The sequence below is a fragment of the Dasypus novemcinctus genome, chromosome 8 (assembly GCF_030445035.2).
Source record: "Dasypus novemcinctus isolate mDasNov1 chromosome 8, mDasNov1.1.hap2, whole genome shotgun sequence".
Taxonomy (NCBI): domain Eukaryota; kingdom Metazoa; phylum Chordata; class Mammalia; order Cingulata; family Dasypodidae; genus Dasypus; species Dasypus novemcinctus.
The window spans coordinates 12,711,505-12,739,318 of NC_080680.1; the positions used below are offsets into that span (position 1 = coordinate 12,711,505).

A 27,814-nucleotide genomic window follows, 5' to 3' on the forward strand; every position below is an offset into this window, starting at 1 on the left:
TAAATTTATTCCTAAACATTAGATCCTTTTAGGCACGTTTGTACATGGAATTTTTTCTCATTTCCTCCTCAGATTGCTCATCAGTAGTGTATAGAAACGCTATGAATTTTTGCAAATTGATCTTGTATTCCACCACTTTGCTGACCTCTTATATAGTTTTAGGATATTTGTTGTGGATTTTTCTGAATTTTCTAGCTGTAGGATTACATAATCAGGGAAAGTTTTCCTTCTTTTGTTCCTATTTGGATGCCTTTTATTTATTTAACTAGCCTAATTAATTAGCTAGATCTTCTAGCAAAATATCAAATAACAGTGGTGACACAGGGGATGCTTGTTTTGCTCTTGATCTCAGCAGGAAAGATTTCCATTTTCCACTGTTCACTACAATGCTAGCTGTGAGTTTCTCATGTATGAACTTCACCATGTTGAGAACACTTCCTTCTATTCCTATTTTTGGAGATTTTTTTTTTAACCAAGAAAGGGTGCTATATTATGTCAAATGCTTTTTCTACATCAATCAAGAGGATCATGTGATTTTTCGTGGTAATACCATTAATTGATTTTCTTGTGTTGAAACACCCTTGTATACCTGGGATAAAACCCACTCAATTGTGGTGTATAAATTCTTTTTTTTTCCTTGTTGTATTGAAGTTCATCATTCGTACATGAACATCCATAAACAATACGTGTATAAGTTGTGAACTACAAAAAAACATGCATATCATCATACAGGGCTCCCATACATTACCAACAATCTGCATTGTAAAACAATTATTACAAACTATGAAAGAGCATCATCGAAACATTACTACAGCAAATATCTTATATTTGGTGTATTTTCCTCCAATGTATCTGGTAAATAACAGCCTGTATTAGTATTATATACTTGTCGTAGATCATGACAGAAGTTCTCATATGTGTTTTGTTAATCATGGTCCACCTTCTACCATAGGATTCATTGTGTTTTATAGTCTCATGCTTTGTACAATCTATTCAAAGTGCACACTTAGCAGCCCTCATTTTCATCACAGAGCTGTACTCTCAACACCTCAGTAAATTTTAGAACAATACTTGAAAATGAAATGAGAGTTACCCCTTAATGACATTTTTTTCATTCCTTTCTTTTTAGGAGGAACTGGGGATCAAGCCCAGGGCCTCATACATGGGAAGTAGGTGCTCAACCACCTGAGCTACATCCACTCCCTCAGTGTAGTTTTTTTGTTGCTGTTGTTTTATATTATCTCTTTTTTAAAGAAAAATAGATCACACAAAATGTTACATTACTAAATATAAGAAGTTCACATATACCCCCACTCCTCCCACATCAACAACCTCTTTCGTCAGTGTGATACATTCATTGCATTTGATGAATACATTTTGGAGCACTGTTACACAGCATGGATTATAGTTTACATTGTAGTTTACACACTCTCCCAGTCCATTCAGTGGGTTATGGCAGGATATAAAATTTCCTGCATCTGCCCTTGCAGTAGTATTCAGGACAACTTCCTGTTCCAAAAATGCCCCCATATCACACCTCTTCTTCCCTCTCGCTACCCTCAGCAACTCCCATAGCCACTGTCTCCAAATCAGTGATAGTTTGTTCCATTGCTACGGTTACAACAATTCTATAGTAATACCAGTAAGTCCTCTGTAATCCATAATTTATTCCTCCAACCTGAAGACCCTGGGATGGCAATGCACACTCCATCTCTAAATCAAGAAGGTTTAGATCCCATATGGCTGGTAGATGAGATTCTCCCGCTTGCAGTTGTAGACTCTCTCATTTCCATGGTGTGGTGGTTGACCATCCTCACCTCCCTGTCAGCTGACCTGGGTAAGTCCAATGAACCAGAGAGTAGTTGTTGAAACTCTTCTGAAGCTCAGGTCCCAGCTGGCACATGGACAGTCCAGAGATTCAAGTCTCCTGAGCACACACCAACCCCAGCGCCAACCACAGGTTCAGTAAAAGTGACATAAGAGGCATGTGTAGAGAAGTCACATTTAAGTCCAACTCCATCACACTCGGGAACACAAGTTCCAAAGTAGGGCCCACTGGCAAGGCCTGAACTCCAGAGCCATCTATCATGACCATAGGACCTGGGTGTCTTCATTGCTGGCCCATTTTTAAATTGGGTTGCTTGTCTTTACATCTTTGAGTTGTGTGATCTCTTTCTATGACATGGATAGCAAACCCTTGTTGGATATGGGATTGTCAATATTTTTCAAGAGTTTATCCCATTGAGTTACATATATATTCATTATAAGTATTGGTCTATAATTTTGTTTTTTGTAGTATCTTTATCTGGTTCTGGTATTAGGGTGATGTTGGCTTCATAGAATGTGTTTAGTAGCATTCTCTCCAGTTTGATTTTTTGGAAGAGCTTGAGGATGATTAGTATTGGATCATCTTTGAATGATTGGTTTTCTTTCACAATGGCTCTTTGAGTTTTGGTTCAACTCACTCTGTATCTTTCAAACTGCCCACATTATGTTACCAAAACCAGGCCAGGGATTCAATAATGGGGTACAGATATTTTTCCCCAGAGTTTGGGGAAAAAGTGACCTAAAAGCAGTTTTTCTCATTGCTGTTTCCCAACTGGCCAGCAGATGGCACTCGTTGGTGAGCGCTTCCAAGGAAGTGCCTCAATCCCCTGCTTACCCTTGTTTCTGGTCTGGTGAGAATGAGGTTCAGAGCTGGCTGTGTGGTCAAACTCACTAAAGTGAAACCACGCTGCCCTCTGCCACACCCTCCCTCTTCCCAGGGAGGAAGATGGTTGTTCCCTTCTCAGTCAGCTGCAGTTAGCCATGGGTTTTATTGTTGGGGTCCAGAAGTGGGAAGAGTCTTGGCCAGCAAGACTCAGATGCATGCAGAAAGCACATGCATACACACAGTTGTGTGCTTAAAGAAGAAGCTCCCTTTATTGGTTTTTACCCAGTATATATATATGTATATCTTAGTTTCAGCTATGATGTAGAATTAACAAGTGATCATGACTTAGGAATTTGTTTCCCTGGTTAATCATAAGCATTTCTAACTTAGTACAGCTTGTGAATAATGTCTCATTGTGTGTTTACAGCAGGCTGTGTTCTGAACATTACAGTTACTTTCATCCCCTTGTGTACTGAACAAATTTTCCTGGGTACTACATGACTTACAAGGCTCCTCAGACAGACATGATGGTGACTGCGACGGCTTGCTCGGTCGGTAGAGGTGGGGTCTGGCTGCGGATGAGGGGTCGGTCCCACTTGGGATGAGGGGTCGGTCCCGCTTGGGACGAGGGGTCGGTCCCACTTGGGACGAGGGGTCGGTCCAGCAGCAGACAAAGGATCGGTCTCACAGGGGTTGCGCGGTTCGGTTGACGGGGTCGCCCGGCGAAGCTGGCGACAAGGGGGTCACCCAGAGAAGCAGGCGACGAACTGGGGACAAGGGAGGCCAGGCCCTTGTCGGGGGCTCTCAGGACTGGAGGGCGCACGGCAGAAGAACTACCGCGGAGACAAGGTAAACACGCAAGTCCACTTTATTGAGGGAGAGGCAACAGTTTTATAGGGGCTGGGGAAGGCTGATTGGTCGAAGCCATGCCCTGTTCTGATTGGTTGCCGGAGAAAGGTCAGTGGGCGGTACTGGATGGGGGAGGGGTGGTGGTTAGGGATTGGCTGTCACTGTTGCTGGGGGAAGGGGCAGGGTTTAGGGATTGGTGGCTTCTGTTGCTGGGGTAGAGGGCAGACTGGAGTTTCCCGCCCACGCCTGGCTGTTGCTGCTGTCGGAGGGAGGGAAAAGGCAGACTGGAATTTTCCACCCTGCGCCTGCGCAGGGAGAAAGAAGAAGAAGGGTGTTGCCTCATAAGGCATCGTGTGGCGCTATCCGGGAGGAGGGGCGGCCGCGGAAGCATGGCTGCCGAGAAGGGGAGACCCGAGGGCACTCTGCGCCCATGCCGAGCTCCCTTCAGGGGTGGCGGTGAGTCCGACCAGCCACCCTATTATGGGGGCAGCGGCTTGGAATTAGGCCTATGGCGGCTGCTCCCCCGCCAGGCCAGCAAACCACACTTCAGCCCGAGGGGTGACCGCAGGTGACAGTCATTTTCAACCATCTCCGTTCAAAGTTTTCCTTGAACTTCCATCAGGGTCTCACAGAGGCAGCCTGGTTTGCCACATTTCCCCCTTTTTTGTTTGTTAGATCACTTAGAAACAAAGAATATATCATCTTTTGATCTTTTCTATACAAATTTGTAGCATAGATAAAGAATGGCTGCAATCACTAATATAATGAAAGCAAAATTTATCCAATTGTGTATATTAAGATGTGCAAGCCAGTTGGAAGGAGAGAGATGTTGTGACACAGATGAAATTACATTAATATATCTTTTATTATATTTATGGCAATTATGAAACAAATAGGTTTGTAATAAGGCAAGCTCTTGTGAAGTATTCTGAGGAAAAGCTGCGTTAAGATTATGCTGGACAGTGTGCCAGGTTTCACTCAATAAATCTTGTGAAAGGGGGGTTACACAAATATGAGAAAAGTTACAATCACATGACAACTTAGTTCGCACAAAGCTTCTTGTTGTCCTATCCACATAACAGAAGCTTCTGAAGCATCTAATCTAAACATAATTTCACTATCTATGTTCATTTGAATCAACAGTTCATTGGTTACATTGTCCATAAATGAATCTAATTCTTCAGCAGTTTGAAGTAGTAGCGCCTAATGTGGCAATAGTTACAGTGGAGATTATGGCTGCTATCAGTGTGCCAAGGAAGCACTTTACTTGCAACTTGTCAAAAGCTTCAACCAGTAGGAAAAGTCCTGTCAGAGGTTGCCATTCACATGTGAGGTTAAGGGGTACCCACTGTTGTGCCTGTCATTGAAAAATAAACAAAGAAGTAATATTTGAAGTAGTAACATTGTGATGAGTCAAGCAACTTAAATAGTATATAGGAGGTTTAAATGTAACATTATAAACAGCTCCTTTAAAGGTTAGGGAGTGATCAGTAGCTGCAAGGAGCACAAAAAGATGGGTTGTACAAACAGTAACAGAACCTATAGGACCTTTAGCCACAATAGTGGCATTGCACTGAGCATTGTCAGGACAGGCCACAGCATCCTTCGGATATTGTACAATCCAGTGTTCTCTAGGAAAAATGGCAATCCCAGTCTCCAAAGTTTCAGATGCCATGGAGACTTTAAAAGGTTAAGTAACTGAACTGACGGACTGCCACTACCAGTGCCACTCCATCCAGTTGTCTTATTGACAGGAAAATTACAGTTAGTAACATTTTTTACATAAACTTCCAGCCCAGGTCGTCCGGGGTTATAGTTATTTCCAGTTTGCAAGTGGGAGGTCGGAGACCCTTCTTGGAGAGGTCCATGATATGGCTTTATGTTCTGGGCTGGCAACCAGCAGATCCCTGTAGAAGTAGAAACACAAGCATACCCCATCCCCATGTAATGAGGGAGGCAGGTCCCTGCCCTTCAGGCCCAAGTTAGGATCCTTATACCAAACCAGAGGCTGTGAATGAGGATGTGAGGAGCTAGAAATGCCTTTCTACTGTAGAACAGGAATGAGCATCGTGATTTAGAAAACTTAATGTATATAAGACTTTTTGTAACTGGTTCCATGGTCGGGGGGGGAATCCATATTCTCCCTTTTATGTTTTTTAAGATAAGTTTTCAGGAGATGGTGGGAACACTCTACAATAGCTTGTCCTTTTGGATTATGAGGAATGCCAGTAATATGTTGAATATTCCAATATTGTAAGAAAACATTGAAGAGCCTATGAAGTATAAGCGGGACCATTATCAGTTTTTAAAAAGAGCAGGGATGACCTGTGATGGAGAAAGCTTGAAGATGTGAACACACATGAGAGGAGCGTTCTCCAGTGTGTAAAGAAGCAAATAAATAATGTGAGAATAGAATCGTAACATGAATATACTTCAATCACCAAATGAGGGTAGTGAGTCACATCCATCTGCCATAATTCATTCATTAGGTTGTAAGCCACGTGGGTTAACAGCCAGTGCAGGTTGCGGTGAAGTCACAGCTCGGCAATCAGTACAGCTGTGGACTGTTTGTTTAGCTCAAGCAAGGGACAACTTAAACTGTTTTATGAGAGCTCTGGCATTTTGGTGAAAGAAATCATGAGATACATGAGATTGTTGAAAAGCAAGTGTAGAAGTCATGACTAAGTGGTCAGCTTAGGCATTTCCCCCTGATAATGGTCCTGGTAAAGAAGTGTGGAAACAGAGGTGAGTAATATAAACAGGGTTAATTCGAGCATCTGAAAGAGATCGGAGGGTAAGAAAAAGTACGTGTAAAACTTTGTCATCCAAAGGCTTAATAAGTGCAGTTTGAAAAGTGTGAACCACATAGACAGTATAAGCAGAGTCGCTAACAATGTTAGAGGCTGCGAAGAAAGATACTGTAAGGATGCGATGACCGCAGCAAGTTCAGCCTTTTGTGTGGGTGAGTAGCCCTGCAAAGTAAATGATTGCCAGCCTTCTGGCATTTTCCAGGTAATAGCAGCTTTAGCGGTTTTTCCAGATCCGTGGACAAAAACAGTGAGAAATTAGATGAGAAATAACAATAGGGAGAGTAAAAGATAAGTATGCAAGTGTTGGAGGAATTTATCAGCAGGAAGGGAAAAGTTAACATTCCCCTAGCACTCTATTAAAGCAACTTGAAAGTCATGAGAATGCTGTAGCAAAGCGTCCAACTGTGAGGTGGTAAAGGGAATGAATACTGATGAAGGCTCCTTTCCACTTACCTGCAAGCAGTGATTCTGTCCCTTTATGATTTAAAAGGTAACAAGTTGGGAAGCGGACTTGGCCTAGTGGTTAGGGTGTCTGCCTGCCACACGGGAGGTCCAAGGTTCAAACCCCGGGCCTCCTTGTCCCATGTGCAGCTGGCCCATGAGCAGCGCTGATGCGTGCAAGGTGGAGCTGGCCCATGAGCAGCGCTGATGCGTGCAAGGAGTCCCCGCATAGGGGAGCCCCATGCACGAGGAATGCGCCCCGTGAGGAGAGCCGCCCAGCATGAAATAAGTGCAGCCTGCCCAAGAATGGCGCCGCACATATGGACAGCTGACACAGCAAGATCACACAATGAAAAGAAATGCAGTTTCCCGGTGCCACTGATAAGGATAGAAGCAGTCACAGAAGAACACACAGCGAATAGTCACAGAGAGCAGACAACTGGGGGGGCGGGGAAGGAGAGAGAAATAAAAATCTTTAAAAAGGCAACAAGTTGAACATATGGAGTAAGTGATTTCTTTGGGATATGGGATAAATAAACCCACTCGAGAATGTGAAGTGCTGGAGTCAATCGGTCTATCAATCCTGTTGGAGAATGTGGTGTAAAAAGACAGAAAAAATGTATTGGGAAGTGACCCTATTGGAGAATGTGGTCTAAAAAGACAGAAAAAAAGTATTGGGAAGTGAGGGTTAAGATGATGTAAATACCTTCCTGAGATGGCTTGTGACACCAAGTTGAGTTCAGCTTTGGCTTCATTCGTTAACACCCTTAAGGGCGTTAGACAGACGTAGCTGCTATGTAGGAATACCTAATGTGGGTCTTATCCAATTTATGACTCCCAAAATATGCTGCACATAATTTAAAGTAAGTTCAGAAGGAATGGTCAACTTAAAGGCTGACAGCTGCACATTTCTGTTGGCTAAAATATAACCTAAATACTGCGTACGCTCAACTCTCTAAATTTTTTCTTGAGCGACAAGTAACCCATTAATTTGGATGATGTGAAGGACTTCAAGTAAAAGAACCTGTAAGCTTTCTTCTGTAATGGCTGCAAGTAAAATAACATCCATATAATGATAGAGAATAACTCTTGGATATTTTTCACAAATAGGCTGTAAAATTTGATGAAGTAGATATTGACAAATGGTAGGTCTATTAACCATACCTTGAGGAAGCAGAGTCCATTGATATCTCTGCATGGGAGAAGCATTGTTAATAGCTGGCAAGGAAAAAGCAAACCCAGGGTGGTCTTGCACAGCTAAGGGAGTAGGAAAGAAACAATATTTCAAGTCAATAATAATTAGATGTCAATTTGGGGGGAGCAAAGCGGGGTTAGGGAGACCTGATTGTAGGCCTCCCATGGGTTGAGTCATTTTGTTAATTTGTCTAAGATCATGAGTAAGTCTCCATTTTCTGGATTTTTTTGGAATAATAAAGATAGTGTTCCAGGGACTGTGGGACACTTCTATATAAGCAAGGGCTAATTGTTCTTTCACCAGTTGATGAGCATGAAAAAGGTTCTCCTCTAATAAAGGCCACTGATCAACCCATACAGGCTTGTAGAGATCCTTGTAAGGGACAGAGGAGTTAATCAATCAGTGACCATCATCAAAAATGTGGAATGGTGATTTGGGCATTCCATTGGGATAGTCAGTCTCTTCCCCACAAATTAATAGGGATGGGGAAAACATAAGGTTGAAATGTCCTTGTGTCCCTCTGGCCCAGTTACTTGTAACAAAATGGAACTGCCCTGTGTAGTTGTTGAGCCTCCTATTCCTTGCAAAGGAAAGGAGCAAGATTCTTTAGGCCAGGCCGATGGCCAAAACGACTCTGAAATAAGCGGTACATCAGCTCCCATGTCATCTAGCTTAGGAAACTCTATTCCATTTATGGATGTTGTTAGCATAGGTTTATTCTGCTGTGGGGCTGGACTATAGAATTGTTGAACAGTGGTAACTGCCAAAGCCCCCAGCTCGAGCTTTAGATTCTGATTCGATAGGAGGCATAGGAAGCAGCAAAAGTTATGCGATACACTGCCCCATTGGAACAATTTGAAACACATTGGAACTAAGCATAATTTTTATTTCTCCTGTATAATCATTCTCAGTAGCACCAGGGTTAACACTGAGCCCATTAATACAAGTACTGGATCATCCTACAAGAAGACAAAGGTGTTTTTGGGTAGAGGGCCCCAAACATCAGTTGGAACCAATTCAATCTCATTCGGTTTTTTTTTTTCAATTATTTCTTGGGTGGAGCAAATGACAAGTCCAGCACTTCCTCGGGTGCTTGCTTTAAGGTCAGAGGTTGAGGACTGGGTGTTTTCCAAAACGCCTGAGGTTTTTGCTCTGGTATGTTTTGGGAGCACCGGGAGCCACGCTCCTCTGGGCATTTCATCATAGGGGTCGCCCTTGACTGTCACACCAGGATTTGCATTGATTAGCCCAATGTTTTCCTTTTTTACATTTAGGACAGACTTGAGTGGGCAAGCGTTCAGAAGGAGAAGAATTTTTAACAGTACAATTCCTCCAAACATGTCCTCTTTTCCCACATTTAAAACAAGTGACATTGATATTAATAAGAGCAGCAAGAACTTTTGCTTTATGGATCTCAGTACCTACATTTTGAAAAGCATTTAGATAATCGCCTATGGCAAGTGCGGTGGGTTTGATAGGTAACAGAACCTGCTGACAATCAGCGTTAGCATATTCATAAGCCAATTGCATAAGCAGTGTATCAGCAGCCTGAATATTGTCTATTTGCCTATCATTAGCCTCTTTATGCCAATCTATGAAATCCATATAAGGTTCATGGGCACCCTGTCTAATGGAGGCAAAAGATTTCTGAGGATATTTACCTTCTGGTAGAGCCTTCCATGCCTTTTGAGCAATTTCAAAACATTGAGTAAACAACCTCTGATCTGCTTGCGCCTGAGCCAGAGGATTGGCAAATTGGCCTTTACCAAGAAGAGTTTCAAGAGTAACAGGAATCTGGTGATTAAGATTTGGAATATGTTGCTGTTCGCTCCTTCATGATAATCAGTTAGCCAAATGCTGTTTTGAGCCAGCACAGAGTGCAGACTAACCTTTTCCAGTCTACTGGTATCATAGCATGAGCATTTGCCAAGGCTCTGAGGACTCCCTCCGTATCAGGGGAGTGTGTTCCATTGTCTTTTAGACTCCTTTTTAATTCTTTAAAAACATTACTATAAGGAAGGGGCTCATAAACAGGCTGTTGTGGAGGATTTACCACCACCGGATACAAACTGGCCTATCTATCCCCCTCCTTTAAGACTTCTTTTAAACATTTTTGCATTTGGGGAACAAAATTACGAACACCTTCAGAGATATCTCTCTCAAGTACAGAGGCTTTGGGAAGTACTTCTTTGGAAGCCTCAGGGACTGAAAGCTCCAGGAAAGGTTCACATGGTTCAGGATCTGAATCCAATTGTACTGGCTCAAGGGCAGATTTAATGAAACCACAGAGGGCTAAGTGCTCACCAGTAACCTGTCCTCCTGCTTCATGATGATAATTCAATTTCTCACCCACCTTATTCCAGTCTCACAATTCTAGGCTCTCCTCATTGGGAAACCAAGGACAGTAATCAAAAAGACATTGAAAAAAGATACAAGTTGCCCCTGTGCTACCTGAGTTCTGGCAGCTTTGAGCACCTACTGCAAAACCTTAAGAAATGTTGACTGTTCCTTAGGGAACTGTGCTCCCATAGTTATAACAAGTCATGGACATGAATTATCCTGCTTCCCTTACCAGGAATGTATGACTGCAGTCAGTATTCCTCCTTGTCCTCGACATTGTGTGGGGCCCATGTTCGGGCACCATTTGTTGGGGTTCAGAAGTGGAAGTCTTGTCCAGCAAGACTCAGATGCCTGAAGAAAGCGCATGCATACACTAAAGTTCTATGCTTAAAGAAGCTCCCTTTATTAGTTTTATCCAGTTTTATCCAGTATATATATATATATATATATATATCAGGCTCTTAGCTATGATGTAGAATTAACAATAGATTCCAGCTATGATGAGGAATTAAGTCATCATGACTTAGGAATTCATTTTCCTAGTTAATCATAAGCATTTCTAACTTAGTACAGCTCGCGATTAAATGTCTCATTGTGTGTTTACAGCAGGCTATGTTATGAACGTTACAGCTGCTTTCATCTCCGCCTGTACTCAACAAATTTTCCTAGGGACTGTATGACTTACAAGGCTCCTCAGCCATACATGATGGCAACGTCATTTTCAACCATCTGCATTCAAAGTTTTCCTTGAACTTCCATCAGGGTCTCCTAGAGGCAACCTGATTTGCCACAGGTTTTATAAGACTTCATGCCTTGAGAATGGGTGCTGGGAACCCTTTCCTCCTGCCAGGGGTGTTTAGTAACTCACAGTTGTCATTTCAGGTTCTTCGGCTCTCTGTCCCTTGCCCTCCTGGGGCTTGGGCAGCACTGTCCAGGTTTGTCAACCCCCAACACAGGTCCTTCCAACAGCTCTTTGCCCTTTCTCCATTGCTTTTGTGAGAGTTGAGCCCTGCCTGTATACTCTGATGCCATCTCCCCAAAAGTCTCTAAGCTTTACTTTTTGATGCATCCCATAGGATTTGATATGTTGTGTTTTTTTTAGATCAGGTAAAGATATTTAGCAATTTCCCTGTAATGTCTTCATTGACCCATGGATTATTCCAACGGTTATTATTTAACATTCAAATATCAGGAGGTTTTCCAGACTCCTTTCTGTTGTTGACTCTAATTTCATTCCATTGCAATTGGAGAACATACTTTGCATAATTTCAAATTTACAGAGACTTTAGGTTTTTGTTCTGTTGTTGTTGTTATTTTAATTTGAACAGCAGAAATTGTAACTGGAGAACATTTCTTGTGTACTCGAAAAGAATGTGTATACTGCAGCCAATGGATGGAATGTTTTCTTCATGTCAGTTAGGTAGAGTTGGTTGATAATGTTGTGCAAATCTTCTATACCTTGCTGGATTTATGTCTAGTAGTTCTATCAATTATTGGAAGTGGGTATGGAAACCATAGACTATGATTGTTCAATTATCTCTCTTTTCAACTCTCGGGTTATTTCTTCAGGCATTTGAAGTCTCAACTGTTAGGCATGAACATATTTTACAATTGTCATGTCTTTAAGATGTAATAACATTTTAATCATTATGAAATATTCCTTATTGTCTTTATAAAATTTATTGCCTTAGAGCATACTGTCTTAGTTTGCTAAATCTGCCAATGCAAAATTACCAGGAATGGATTAGTTTTTACAAAGTTTCTGGATGCTGCTCACTTTGGAAAAAGAAGGTAGAGGTGAAAGAGAAATGGTGGGCATAACTGTGGGTAATATGTGAAGATGATGAGAAGAGAGAGTCTTGATATGTGTCTGTTTCTATCTCAAGTTCTTCATTGGCAGCAGGCATGGGGGCCAGACAACCTTGGTAAAAGAACAGCTTTATCCCCATTTTTCCTCTTCTGTTGGGACACCACTCTGAGACCCCAGCTGTGCATGTGGGCTGTGCCAGGGGACACGCAATGGGAGCCATGACTTGCATGAAACCACACAGGCAGTGGGCAAGGCATCAGAACTTAGAACGTGGAGAAGGAACCAGTGGCCAGGAACAAGTGTGAGTGTCAGGGAATCTCAGTGTCTGTTAGGGCTGAAAGAATGAGTGGAGAGAATGGACCATGGACACTTCAATTTGAGAGGTTAATTAGCGATTGGAGGGTGACAAAAACGGTTTCAGTACAAAGAGTGGGTGCATCCTATCTCCTTGATCTCAGCTCTTTTTATTGATTATATTCTCATATGACACCTCTTAATTCAGGTTCAGAACATGTCCATCCAGTGCTCAGCTAAACTCCCCACATCCCTCAGAATCAAAACCTAGTCACTAAATGCCACATCCCCAGGCAGTCTAACTGCTCTAACCATGGGCCTGGACAAGAACCCAGGGAGGGGTTGACTAAGTACCTCAGCCCTTCTCCACCTTCCTCCTGGCTTAAATATACCCTGCACATGCAGGGCAGCCCACGGCTTGCTAAACAAATCAAACCATGTATTTTTCTGTTTGGTTTTTTAACAATCAAGTTGGTTTGACTTTCATTGGAAAGAAACAATTTTAGACCTGAATATAATTTTCTGCATGTATTCCGTATAAAATTTTAGTCATTATTTAGGGAGGAGAGAAAACAGTGGTTGTGGAATGATCCTTGGAAGAGGCCAAAGGCTCCTGAGCCTTTGTCCCCTTAGCCACAAATGCGAAACCCTCCCCATCTAGTTGGACAAGACTCATTCCTGCACAGAAATACACAAAGCAACTTCATATCCTCCCTGCCTATACCATATTGAATACAAATAAATTTTGATGCACTTGTGAATCTTCTTTTACCCCATACACTTTTTCTGTCCTTATTAGCATTAGGAAATAGGCCAACACTACTTACACATTTAGTAATCCTGAGTCTGAATGTGCTATGTCTATACAGAGGCTGGAACACACAGAGCCATGCCCCTGGGAAGGCAGCTTGGTGGTCTCTGCTCAAACCAACTGAACAGCAACTGGCCTGCATGTGCCGAGGACCATGGAAGGCACAATATCTACATCCTTTAGGTAAGGAAAACACACTTATGAAAGGTGTCGTCTCACATATCAATTATAGAAAATTAGCTGAAAGTCCAGAAGTTAGAAAGGTAGAAGAGGAACTCTCCATCAGGAAATTATTAGGAGATACAGATAATACTACGATTTCCATCCAGTGATGGCCACCCGCAATGGAGCCAGGGCTTGTGAGAAGGCATGATGAAAAAGATCACAGGGGACCTGTCACTTAACAGGAAAACCACAAAATTTCTCTTTACCCAGGAGCAGCCTGAAGGAAGACAGACTGAAGCAGGAGGGGAGCACTAGGTCAGTCACCCGTGGATGCATAGAGACTTCAGCCATCCGTATCCTTCCACCTTCACCATGCCACCATCCCTCAAGAGCAGTGTTGGATGTATACAATATTGCAGCCCTGAGAGCATTTTTAAGCAAAACTACCTTTATTTACATTTACTATACAACTCCTAAAACTACCACTCCTCATCCCCCACCATGGGGATCACGTTCACATTGGAAAGTCTTTGAAGAGCCCCACTGCACTCCCCACAATCTCTAGAACTGCCAAGGAACAGCTGGAGGGCCAGGAAGCAGCATGTAGAGTCACTTGGCTAAAGCAAGAGGAAAAGTAGTCTGGGGGTCCACAATGGAAGGTCTGATATGTGGAGAGTTTGGTCCCACTGCTCCCTACTCTCTACATCGGGGCTTCTTCCTTCTATGATCCAAAAGTTGGTCACATGTTCTTTTTTGAGGATGAGAAGATTGACTTGTACCCAGAGCCACTGTTTGCCTGCCAGAGGCCTCAAAGTCAGCTATGAGGTGGGATTTGCTTTCAGCAGAAGATGGACCTTCAACTAAAGCTGTGTTTGGAGTCTTGCCATCAGGTCGAGGAGTTTGATTGTGACCTCTTTTCACAGATGATACAGGCAGGGATGCTCCATGGGCTCCCTTTATTCCAGAGGTTTGACGGCCAGAGTGAGGGGGGGGACTCATGACAAATCTCCATGGCAGCAGGTGATGTTGTGGAGCCAAGAGCAATGCAAGGCTGGGGAGTTGCTCATCTTCCTCTTCATTGGACCCATCTGCAGGCTTGGATTTTGCACTTACAGAAGAGATTTCTTGCAGAGCCACATCATCTCTGTTTCCGGATCTAGGGGAAGAGTGTCTTTGGTGTTGGTGAGGATAGGACATTTGTTTCTTTATGATTTGAGGATCCTCTTGACTCCTTGAAAAGACAGCAATGTCTTCAGGGATAGCCAGGCTGTTGTCTGCTCTGCCATCCAAATGTACGGTAGCAGTACTGACTTTAACCCCTAGAAGTTGGCCGTGGTCAGCTTTACTCTCTGCATCATTTCTACACTTGCACATGGAAGGAAATGAGCCCAATCCAGGTGTTTCATAAGTTGGAGGTGCTTCCACACCCTCTTTCAAGGACAGCAGACGCTTCTCAACCAGCTGTGTCAAGGAAATAGACAATTAATGATTCTACAGATGTTGCTCATATGAGGTGGCTGAATGGGTAATGGAGATGACTGCACTTGGTCAGAAGGCAGGTCAATTTTGCATACATATATTGTAGTTCATTCTGCCCATCTTCCTATGCATTATTCCCAAACTTTCAATCCCAACCACTCCTACCCCACACCTCTACATAATTTCCTCCCTACTGGTTCCCCACTTGCTCCCACACCTTCAGTTGTTTTTCTCCAGAAGCCATGCCACCCAAGACAAAGTAAGTTAGACAAGGTCATGTGGATTCCATGTTGTGAGATTCCCTCCCAACATTGGTTTACCTGGTTGGGTGTGAGTCCTTGCTCTTGCTGCAGCTCCTCTGTTAGGGACAAGAAGTCTACATGTGCTCCTGGGGAAAGCAATTCTGCTAAGAATCGAGGGTGAATGACAGCCTCCACCTGGGAACAGTAATAAAAGGGGATTGAGCACCCTTGAGAAAGAGCCACCTGTCACTTTTGGAAGCAGGAGGGAATTCATTGTCACTGCACCTCAGTCTGCAATCGGTGGATGTTTTGGACCATGACCTCCACCAGCTACACACATACACACTCACACATGCACACACACATACACACACACAAAGAGTCAGAAACTCATACATGTGCACACTCCATGCTGCACACGAGAAAAGGAAAAGACCCAAGTTTCAAAAGACTGGGAAAGAAGCACAGACTTTAACATGCTGACAGAGCTAAAACTAGGGAGTCTGCTAGACACCACAGCTAAAATCCACCCACCTTGGTGATGAAGTCTTCCTCTGCACACAGCTGGTCGATGTAGCTGAGGAGATCCGGGTCTGCATACATTCCATCATCTTCCTGCTGCCCATGTTCTTCCTCTTCCCATTTTCCATCTTCCCCCTCAGAGGCTGGGTGCAGAGACCCCACCAGCCCTTCCATGAGGTCAATGTACTCCTTTACAGCTTCAGGTGGTATCTCCTTGGGGGCCTTTGTCTTCAGAGTCCGCCGGTGTCTGCGTTGTCTCTGGCTGGTAACCTTAGCCTTGGGGCCTGACCTTTTTGGAATGGGCACTAAAGGTAGGGACAGAGATCAAGAAGTGAAAGTGGCATGAATCTCCAACTTTTTATCTGCCAACCATGTATTGGTTAGAGCAATATTTTAGAGATAGGAAATGCTTCCACTTGGTTCAAGCTAATCTGAAACTAAATGAACATTTACAGGATAAAATTTAAGAGAATAATAATCTTAGAGACAGTTTCTATACAAGAAAAAGAGGAACTTCTGACATTCAAAGATATCCCTTCATCCATCCCCTAATCACCAGGAATATTATATAAATGTGTCTCTTTGACCGTCAAGATGATAGTGTAGTTATGACACCTGAGAAAATTGACCTAGCCCATGACAAAGGGTAACTGAGAACCTAGAGCCTTGATGGGTTTCTCTGTTAGAAATACAGGAGGCAAATGTTGAAGGGAATGTAGCACATGTCAGTCCTATTGCCCTCCCTCAGTCCCCTTTGGGCCTTGTCTTCTCTTGGAATGTGGTGAGCCATACCTGGCTTCTGGCCTTCCACAATGCCTGGGGGCACCTGTGGATGAAGATATGGAGGGGCTGGTGGTGGAGGGTGCTGGAAACCTTTCCTCTCCTCCAACATCTGAACCTGCCTCTCTTCTTCAATTTCAAATTCTTTGAACCTAGCATGGGAGGAAGGCACAAACAGTGTTGAAAAGATGGCCTGGCCCACTGTGATGCCTAGAAAGAGAGATCAGCACCAACAATATGGGAAACTTAAGTGTCTTGGGTGGGTTATCATGGTCTTGGATAACTGCTTTTCCAAGAGGGGTGTTACTTCCAGCAGTACAACCACAGTTCTGGGGTACTTCATGAGGTCACCACATCATCCCTTCACATACAACAAAACTCATCATCACTTAAGGGGAATGTTAAAGAAATGAATCAATCCAGGACTTGGCAGTTTTTCAAGGTCGAGTCTACAGGTTGTAATTGCTTCAATACCCTCCTTCACCTAGGATCCAGTGGACTTAAGCAATCTTGGTATAGGTTGTTTAATTAAATTAGCCAATGTGATCTATGGCAGGATCACAAAGGTGAGCCACCACCCCCAAAGCCAATGATGTCATAGCATAAACTATACAGATGAGCTGACAGTCCCAAGCTGGGAACTGGGATGTTGATACTGTAAATAAAGCAGGGATCAGTGCCCAGATCTACGAATCTGAGAGCCTTAGAACAGTAAACCTAATGAGCAATTGCAGTGAAGAAATGCTTGGGAAGAAAGTAGAAGGAAACATTATGGAAGAGATTCAATTTCCAACGCTGACCTTTTTATTTCTTTTTATTTTTTGTCATTGCTTCGTGTGTTAGTCAAGGGTTTAACATGCAGTAAAAGCTGAATGACTCATTCGCAGGATGTCTGATACCCTGGCATCCCCTAACTAACCTCATCCAACTCTATCTCATTCTGGGATGACAGGGAGCAATTTGGACATTATCTTATGAGAAGAGGTGGGCCCAAAGTTCTATACCAAGAGGCTCCAGGTGCCCAGACAGCTGGAACATGCCTTGTAGAGCATGTCACCACCACACAGTACCTACAACCTGGAGGCTTTATGCCATTGGGATCTGCAGGAATTACCCCCAACCCCATCCTAAGACCTTCAATTTCATGATACCTGCAGACCCAATATCAGAGACAGGTTGAGCATCTTATGAACAGAAGGTGTAAAAAAGTCCCAGTACTCAAGGTGAAAGTGACTGCATGGAGGACTTGATCCTTCAATATCCAGGGAATTCTGCCCTAGTTGACACCCCCTACTCTAAATATTCCTTCTATTGACAACCAACAATGCAAGACGCCTGTCTGACTTCATCCTCCTCCATTACACCTGGACACAACACCCCACAAATTAACAAGGATCCTGGAACTCACTTTGCTGCCATCTCATAGTAGATCATCCGGTCAAAGTTGCTTGTGTGCCGCCACTCCTGCACGGCCAGCTGCAGTCCTGCCTCCAGGGTCATGGTAGGCTTCCGACGGGCCAGCGATCGAAGCACTGGGCTAAAATTCCCCATGTCAGTAATATTCTACATGCATCTCCTCCTACCCCTTCTGGCACCACCCAACAAACATGACCTGAACCCCATCATATCTATCTACCATCTGTCCATTCATGTCCTCCTTGCAATGTGTACTCTGTAATTTTAAGTACATCTGCCTTAGACGATCCCTGGCTGAACATCAAATATCAATACTAGCATTCATTTCTGAAAGACCAGCTCAATGAAAGGATTATTTTGGAATCCCTGACTTCCCTTTGTATCTTCAGTGGCACTGTGTATTGAATGAACTGGGAGAAAACATTAAAAGCAATTTTTGCGCATATACCCAGGAGTCAAAAGTCTGAGCATCTAAGCTGTATCCCAGGTGATTATGAAGTTATCAGTCTTCGGGAAACAGAACATCAGAGTATGAAGAGGAGGATTTAACATCCAAAGCCAAAGGTCATTGAAGCCCATGCCCACAGAGAGCCCTGGGCTGGCTCAAGATACAGCGGATCAGGCTGCCGACTGCATTTGAGGGTTTGCTCCAAAAGGGAAGATAGAGTGTTCAAGAATGTGGGAGAATAATTAAGACTGTTAAACTGGAAATTTGGTGGACTTCCCTGAATTATTCACTGGGGCAGAGGATATTTTTAGGAGTTCCAAAATTGAAAAGAGGGAAGTGGATTTGGCCCAATGGAGAGGGCGTCCGTCTAACACATGGGAGGTCCAAGGTTCAAACCCAAGGCCTCCTGACTCATGTGATGAGCCGGCCCATGAGCAGTGCTGATGCGCGCAAGGAATGCCCTGCCACACAGGAGTGTCCCCCACATAGGGGAGTCCCACACACAAGGAGTACACCCATAAGGAGAGCCACCCAGCACGAAAAAACTGCAGCCTGCCCAGGAATGGCACCGCATACACAGAGGGCTGGCGCAGCAAGATGACTCAACAAAACAAAGCACAGATTCCAGGTACCGCTGACAAGAATACAAGTGAACACAGAAGAACACACAGCAAATGGACACAGACAGGAGACAAGCCGGGGGGGGGGGGGGGGGGGGGAGGGAGAGAAATAAATAAAAAATAAATCTTTTTTAAAAAATTTGAAAAGATGTTTTAATAAAAAATAAGTGTGCTGTTATTTGATATAGGCTCTATTGCAGTTGACCTATAATCTTACTGGGGCAGTGCAGAGTAGAGACATGGCAGTTCTGGGTGGAAAGAGAACACTATCATCATCACTAATGTTTCTATCTCACAGTCAGAATAGCCCATGGTCTTGGACCACATTGCTAACCATCTATTCACACTCTTTAGCTAGGATATTTTGCCTTTTGTGAGGTATTTTTCTCTTCTCCACTGTCTTTTCAAAACCTTAAAATGATAATAATAATATAACAATAACAAAAACTAAGAATTATAATAATAAGAAAAAAGACTAGTTATCATGTAATGAAGCAAAGCATGAGCTGTTTAGTCGATGAAGCACTTAGTGTTTTAGCTCATGTAACCATCTCAGCAATAATCTGAAATAAATGGAAGAAATCCTTAGAGGTGAAGTTACCAAGTGAGGTCACCTCTCCAGGATTACAAATTGAGTGAGGGGGAGCCCAAGCACTTCATGACTATACAGTTTTTACCACCTCCCAGTTCTGGTTGGAATTCTCCAGAACAATGTGGATGGGGGCAAACTAGAGTGATTTGCCTGATCCCTGCACCCACCACCATCATCTGTGGGTTTGGCTTTGTCTGGACAACACATGCTCAAGTCTTGTGCTGGAAGGTAGTGTGCAAGGGGAGGTCTGTGATGTTCGTAGTCACACCTCCATTCAAATCAAGTCTCCTCACTTTATCACAGGACACCTCTCTGATTGTTACTTTTTATGTAAATGGTTACTAGGATGATAGAAAAGTAGAAAATGTCTGGGCACCCAATATAGGGAGGTTAGTATCAATAGCGATAGACACCTGAAAATAAGTCATAAGCTAGAAATACATCTTCTCTCATCATGACCTACTGTCAAGTATTTCTAGAGACCTTAACCTGGGGAATCCACCCCCTAGTCCTCTGTATCTGAATGTTTCAAAACAGTCAAATGTGTCTCCAAGAGGAAGCCACTCACATGAGAAAGCAGGAAAGAGCTTCAGCATCAGGACTTGGGGGAATGTAACTCCCGGCCAGGGACTTGAAGCGCTGCCAACGTCGGAAGTTCTGGTAAACACTCTTGGGATTACAGGAGTCATCCGTTGACTGGGTGGATGGAGGACCACCCTTCCTGGAGGGCCCCTGTGGCCTGGAGAAAGCATTCCCTGGAGGAATACTGGGGGCCAGCTGGGCAGCTGGTGGTGGAGCTTGAGGAGGAAGGCCTGGGGTCCAGCCTCCCTCAGCAGCCTGGGTGCACCCCACAGCCAAGCCTGGGATAAAGGGCTCCCCAGCAGAGGCTCTCAAGATCCCAGGAGGGGCCTGCTGAGCACCCCCACAGATGATCCTTGGGACAGTCAAAATGTGGGGCATCTGAGGAAGGACAAAGGGCTGAGTAGGAGGGGGCTCTGCTGGTCCCCCTTGTTTTCTGATTTGGATAATGGCTTTGTCACCTCCAGTCCCACTGGTGACAAGGCCCCCATTTCCTGTCACCAACTGTGGTCTGGGGAAAGCAGGCAGCATTGAACTGCCAGGAAGGAAAGATGGATTCAAGACTGGGGGTGGGTGCTGCCCCCAGGGAGGTGGGAGTGGTGGGCCAGGAATGGGTGGGGGGATTGGCAGGGCAGTGATGGGATACAGGGAGGCTCCAGAGTTCATGGTCATGTCTGGTCCCAGCACTGGAGATGCTGTAGAGACAAGGAAATGCATGTATTTAAAGGCCACAAAGGCTACACTCTTGAGGCTATCAGGGACTGTCCTTTACTCATTAGGAAATTGAGAGCTGGAAAATGTGCTTATTAAACATTTCTTCCCCTAAGCGGCTCTAGATCTATCCAGACATAACTAAGATAATTTTCTATTAATCTAATCATAATAATTACCCTTCATTCTTAGTTCCCAAAAGGACATTTACCAGAACATCCCAGTTCTGCTTACAGGAATAACAAGAATAAAATGTCAGCTCAAAGCGAAACCACAGAAAAGCATCAGAAACACCAATCTCTAAATCTACACTGTCACTGATAAATCACTGAAACTGGGAAAAAGTTAGGAGTTTAACATGCTTGAGATAACAGAGGACTGAGAAATTGCATGTACCCTCCTTACAACACCCTGGAAGATCCAAAGTCATCACTTGATTTTTGTTTCTTGTTTTTTTGTTTTTGACTTGCTTTTCTTCTCAGCTCTCCCATTTTTTTCCCTATAAAAATTCGAGTTCCAATCCTCACTTTGAACTGGTTTTGGGAAGATTGTCCCAGTTCCTTGCTTGTGCACTTACAATAAATCACCTTCTCACTGAGAGACGTTTCTCCTTTGTGGTGCTGGATCACGCATGTCATTCTATTGGAAGAGCCATGCATATGGTAAGAGAATCAGAATGATGAATTTCAATAAGTGAGCAGGCACATAGTGGAGAAACTTCAGAATAGCAAGTGTCCCTCTAGTGATTTTAGGTTCCAGAACTCCAGATGAGAGTCTTCCCATAAGAGAACTTGCTCCCAGTTCAGTGAGGCTCCCAGACCTCTCAGTGCCAAGGAGAAAGGAGTCCTTGCTATCAACAGATGAAAGCCCCTCTCTGAGGAAATCGCTGCCAGAAATTTAGCCTGACTCAATATCTCTAGTGAAGACATTCAGTCAGCCTCTTGACCAAAGACCTGGTATCTTTGGAAAAAAAAACCCTTAGCATGCTCACAAGCAGATGAGGGTTGGTCTCTTGGGTACGTTCTAGGCTGCACAGGGATGTTATGAAGACAGTAAATTCTTAAGAGTATTGTCCCCATCATCTCTTCAGACTGTTAAAAACACTACAACTACTACTACTACTATTAGTGATAGAGGAAAGTATACCTAATTGTATCTCTTCTCCTTCCCCTCTTTGAAAAAGAAATCACACATCATTGAGCTTTTTACTGAAAACAATTAGCACCCACTGTCTATCCCAGACCATGAAGTATTCGTGGAATATGAGCAACATCTTCATCTCAACTTTAAAATGAAGGGCAGGGGGCTCGCCAAGAGGAATAAGAGAAGATGAAGTGGTCTGAACATCTGAGTTTATACAATTTAAGAAAAAGTCATAAAATTCAGGTGAATCCAATCTCTAAAACTTGCTGAAGTTACCAAAACTGCCCTGGCACATCGAATCAAAGAAAATATTTGCCAGGAGTGAAAGCAAAGATGTCTCTGGGCTGGTAGGAGCTTAGAGGCGCTGGCCTGGGGCAGTTAGAGTAACTTCCAGGCTAGCTCACAGACAGGATATTTCACTGCTGCCTTGGCCAAGATAACTCCACTGAAAAGTTTTTTACATTAGACCATTGATTCTAACTGTCCCCGTATGATCTCATTTATTCATTTACTCCAGGTCATATTCCAGTAAAATCATAAATTCCTAGGTGCCTGAGGACATGACAAAGTATGGAGGCAAGCCTCTCTATGCCACCACACAACATAATCCCATGAAAATTTACTATGCTTGTGATGTGATTTTATTCTAGAGAGAATCTATTCCTGTTCCCATCCTTTGTCTTACCCATTGTAATTACTCTGACATATCTAGATCTACCTTTTAAGGAGACCCCTTCCTCAACTGTAAGTCTCAGGTTTCCAACCTACCCCCCAAATTCCAGGTGAGAGTTTCTTGGTGGAGTCCAGTGATTTCTCCTTCCTCTAGTACATCTCAAATCTTGTCCAAAGAAGACGGGTGAAATTTGAATTTCTATGGATTTGAAGGTTATCAGGGCCAGTGAAAACACATTGCCTTATCATAAACGCTTACCTTCTTTTGAAGTCACCTCTGTACACTTGGACACTGACCACTGCTATCTGGCAACCTCTAGGGAAGATTCAATTCCACGACTCAGAGAGTGACCTGCTGCCAACAGATTCTCAGGAGCCCAAGGAAAGGATGGAGAAGTTTGAATCTAAACAGGACTAGAATGTAGCACGGAGACATTCTACAGTGGGGGAGGGGCAGAGGGCAGGTGGGCCTGAGGTGGGGGAGGGGAGAATTTCATCCAGGACTCTGACAGGGGAAAATGCAGGTGGTCCCTTCAAAGTATAAATGGACAGCACAATTATTATGTACTTTATTAGAGCAGTTTATTGATTCTTCCTAATTTAGAGCACGAAGGCTTATTCCTAGGTTCTATGCTTGAATTTTTTATAAATACACATAGATTTGTGCTGCAAAGTCCCTCTACATCAAAGAGCTCCATGCTTGTAGGCTTACAGGAAAAATCTTTGCTTTTTTTCTCTTTTAATGGTTTTGATTGCTTTTAACAGGTAAACTTTACATTGTCTGAAAGTCCAATTTTGCAAATGGAAAAGGCAGTGACAAGTCTTGCACCCACCCCTTTCCACTGGCAACCCAGTCCACGTCATCAGAGGAAATTAATATTAATTGCTTGTTTTTCATTTTTCCGGAAAAATATCATGCAACTAAAAACAAACACAGTGTAAATTCATTGTGAACATTTTCAGTTTTATTTCTGATTATAAATAGTATATACAATAGCATATATATTATCTAGTGTCAATTTTACTGCAATTACTGTCTTTCGACTGGTACCTTGTTTTCAACTTTGATTTCCTTAGGGTAGACTACAAGGAAAAGTTCTTCAATTACTAAAACATTCAAAATATCCCTAAGTATAATGTTGCCAGATTTAGAAAATAAAGATGTATAAACCCCAGTAAAATTTGAAACAACAAATTATATTTTATCATGTCTCAAAATGTATATGACAAATATATGCCAATATGCATTGCTTTTCTGAGATTCAAATTTAATTAAATGTCCTCTATTTTAGCAGGCAACACAACATAAGAGGTGTAACCCATTAAGTTCTTAATAGTTACTCACCCCATGCAGAAAAAGAAAGCACTGAACCTACAGTAAAGACACCTGAATTAATATCTATGCTCCACCCAAATACACCATTTTTACATTTCTAGTGAAACAGAAAACAGTCACAGGAAGTATAACTAAGTCTGCATTTTTAGTCTACTTCATCGCTAAGAAACCACCTAATAATTTTGCCTCAAGATTTAAGGACCCAAAAAAGCGAGGAACTAGTTTCTGGGCTCAGATGATCAAATGTCCTGATGAAAGCTACAAAAAATATAGCCTTCAAAGAAAATCTTGCTGAGTCCGCACTTACATTGCATATTAAATAAACTCACTAAAAAAATATTCTAATATGGAAAAAGTCCCAGGATACACACTAGCAATGGAGTTCAGAGAAAGCACAGCTTTGTAGGGTTTTCCAGGTCTAAACTTCAATGCCAGGATTGTTCTATAAGGCACCCTGCCTCTGATTATGAAAAGGAGCATATTTTATGAAAGGCCATGAAAAAGAAGAAAATAAGTGAAGCCAAGGCGTGCACAAGCAATTCTTCCAATCTGACGACACTGCCCTAGGCTAGACCTCTTCTAAAAATACTTCATAGAGGACCCTATCTCAGTGCACGGAACTATCTTGCAGATCTGTAAGTATGAAAGTTGTGAGTGGTCCTTTCCCACGTGCTCTTTCCCAGCGCCATGAATGGCTGCTCAGGTTCCTGGAGAAGAGGCGTGGCCTGGACACGCCCCACAGCGCCTTCTGAGGCTCCACCTCCCGCCTCTCCTCCAGGCCCCTCCCAGGACCCGTCCCTGCAGGGCTGGCAGCCTGGCGCGTGCGCACGTGGCTCTGGGGGCGGGGCTCTGGGGCACAAGCTCTCTGGTCCTCCAACCGCCCCAGGCGTCGGTTGGGTACCGTTTCCTGAAAGGAGACGCACGTGCACAGGGGGGAGGGCGCGCCCCTAGCGGTGACGCCGGGGTGGGGGGAGCGGGGGAGAGCAGGGGTTGTGCCATGACCCTGACCCCGCCGCTTCCATCCCCCCTGCTTTTATATATCAGTTGCATAAAAAATAAAAGTGATGCTATGCAATCTCATGGCTTTGTAAGGGTGTCTCTGAGCTCACGACTGTGTGTGCTCCTGTGCATCAGGAGCTGCTCCCTAAGGCAGTGGCCCTGCCCTCACCTGCCCCGTCCACTGGGGGGAGCATCTGTACCGCGGGAGGAAGGAGCGCTGCAGACCAGCCCCGCTGCATTTTTGACAACTGGATGGTCTAGAGTTATATTAATTTTTAAATTTGAAAAATGTGGCCTAAATGTGCTATCTGTTACATTCTGATGATACAAAAAATGAAAATATCTTCAGTATTTAAAAAAATATTTTTCTATTGAGGAAAGAGTGAACACTAAAAAGTAAGTGAAATTCCGCCATCTCTTCACTATATATTTTTAAGATAGGAATATTAACCAGTGTTCGTGGTGAAACCACTACTTTATCAAGAATATGAGAGTCTTTGTTTGATGGAATACTAAGCAGTTTTTCAAGGTCTGGTGTCAATTGTGATGGAATTTCAGGCACAGGTTTTATATAATAGATACAAGATTTGGGCAAAAATGAACAAAGGTATGTGAGAATTGGCTAAACGGAATTTACAATAGATAATGTATATTTTGTAATTATTTTTAAAATTTGTGCTGCACATGCATTCTGTTATTAAATTTTTAAAATATATTCTATATCTGTGTTTATACACACAGAGAATTATTTTAGCGAGAGTTGGATCAGGTGGTTAAACCTAGCTACATACAGCTATATTCATATCTGGGACTCTTAAGTACTTTTATGCTTGTATCCAGGAGCTGAGGCTCTGCAGGTAGAAGTGTGTTTCCTGGGGTTGTTACAGGTCAGTTAGTGTATCTGAGGCTAGAAGGACGTTTTGCACCTGATTGTGGGTATGCAGAGAGGAGGTTGGTTGTGTATCTGGAAATGTGATATTCTATATGTGCATGTGTGGGCCTCTTGGGGATTGTAAAAATTCAGGGAGTGTGAGCTCTATTGTGCATGTCTTTTGGAATTATGTTCATATGAATTCAGAGTTTGGCATTTGTGTTTGCATTTCATAGGTTGGTTGGAATGTGATAGACGCATTGAAATCAGTCAATTAGTGGTGTCTGTGCGGATATTTGAGATTAAGTGGAGGACATGACTGCTTTTTCAGTGAGCCTCAGGCATTGTGTTCTTAGATCTTGTGAGATGCAATGTATGTATATCAACAAGTTGGTATTATGTATTTGTAATTTGAGGCTTTGGAAAGATTATATATACATAGAGTGTGTGTTTTCCCCTGACTCTGGGGTTTTTGTGTGTTTAAGTGTGGATTTGCCTCTGCATGTGCATATGGGCAATGTTAGGGAATGTGTCAGTGTATTAGCTGGTAGGGACGATGCCTTCTGTATATTGGGGGGATGTGTGGGATCATTTGAATGTACTCAGGGCATGCTGAAGGGTGATGTATATTTGGTGACTTTCAGGAGCTGTGTATAGATACCTTGGTGTTTAGGGGAAACTGTATAATAGTTTATGAAGCTGGCAGTTCTTGCATATGTTCAGATTAAAGATTGTTGTGTTTCATGTGCCTATTCTGGAAAATGCTGGAGGTATTTTGATCATCAGCAAGTGCAGGGGCTATGTATATGCAGATAGTGTGGAGCTATATTTGTATATGGTGATATATGGTGGTATTTTTTCAATTTGTGTTGTGCAGGGGAATTGTGAGTAAACTTGAGGCATGTGGTACATTCTGCATGTAATAAGTGTGTATTCTGGGTCACGGTGGTTTGGATGTATATTTCCTAGTGCTGTGTTATTAGAACTTTCAGTAAATAGTTATTAGTATGTATTGTGGGCAGTTAATATGTATGTATCTCTCAGTGAGTGCTGGAGTTGTGTGTTTATACATGGAAGTGAATATCTTAGTTTGCTTGAGCTGCTCTCACAGATCCCACACCATGGTTTCCCTTAAACAGCATATATTGGTCTCATTTGAGATTAGAGGAAGTCCAGATCAAAGTATGGGGGAAGCTTGCTTTCTCCCAAAAACCCGTAGCATTCTGATACTGTGTTCTGGGAAAACTTCGAGCTCCTTGGATTATATCTCAGCTTGTGGTCACTGGGTGATGTCCTTTCCGTCTTAGCTTCTGTGACTTCTTGCTCCTCTTCATAAGGCCTACTGCCATTTGGATTAGGACCCTCCCTTGGAAGTGGACACAACCATCCTGGGGTCCACAGAATGGAGGATTAGAGTATGGATTAGAGTGGACTTACTGATATTCTATTCATGAACTATTGTGATTAGTAATCGAAGAGGATGTGGCATTGGTGTGGAGAGGGTGGTCATGGTGGCTGCTCGGGGTGGGGAGTGGGAGGAAGAGGTGGGATGTGGGGGCATTTTTGGGCCTTGGACTTGTCCTGGGTGGTGCTGCAGGGATGGTTGGCGGACATTGTGTGTCCTCCCATGGCCCACTGGGTGGACTGTGGGAGAGAGTGGGCTATGGTGTGGACCATTGACCATGGGGTGCAGCGGTGCTCGGGGATGTATTCACCGGGTGCAGTGGATGTCTTGTGATGATTGGGGAGGTTGTTGTGGGGTGAGGAGTGGGATGAGGGGGTGGGGGTGTATGGGAACTCATTTTTTTAATGTAACATTAAAAAAATAAATAAAGACAAAAAGAAGAAAAGACCCACCCTCAGGTTTAGTTGGGTCACACATGAACTGAAAATGGAAACCAGAGGAGATCCTGTTTACACTGGGCTCACAGCCGCAGGAAAATGGATTAAGATTTAAAAAGATCTAAACTGCAGTGCGTAATTCAATCTACCACAGTGGGATGATTTTATGTATTGGAAGTATGTCTAAGAATTCG

At 43.3% G+C, this 27,814-nt stretch overlaps 1 protein-coding gene across 1 annotated transcript; it reads right to left on the minus strand.

Annotated features, from left to right (window-relative positions):
• Positions 1–10,516: 10,516 nt before the first annotated feature.
• On the minus strand, positions 10,517–16,525 carry LOC101440221 (NUT family member 2G-like). Its single transcript, XM_058302846.1, has 4 exons — positions 16,404–16,525; positions 15,624–15,916; positions 15,168–15,284; positions 10,517–10,639 (listed from the first exon to the last, which is right to left on the minus strand). The coding sequence occupies exons 1-4, from the start codon at positions 16,501–16,503 to the stop codon at positions 10,517–10,519; spliced, it is 633 nt and encodes a 210-aa protein (XP_058158829.1). The 5' UTR covers positions 16,504–16,525.
• Between the last annotated feature and the right edge of the window lie 11,289 nt (positions 16,526–27,814).

Bases quoted from the DNA above. Each gene is read 5' to 3' on its own strand.
- LOC101440221 (XM_058302846.1), bottom strand. From the start codon at position 16,503: ATGTTGGAGGAGAGGAAAGGTTTCCAGCACCCTCCACCACCAGCCCCT. The intron at 15,285-15,623 runs GTGGGTGGATTT...TACTGTTCCCAG, and splicing joins AGGAAGACTTCATCACCAAG to GTGGAGGCTGTCATTCACCC. The intron at 10,640-15,167 runs GTAAACCAATGT...CGCTTTCTTCAG, and splicing joins AAGGACTCACACCCAACCAG to GCATCTGAGTCTTGCTGGAC.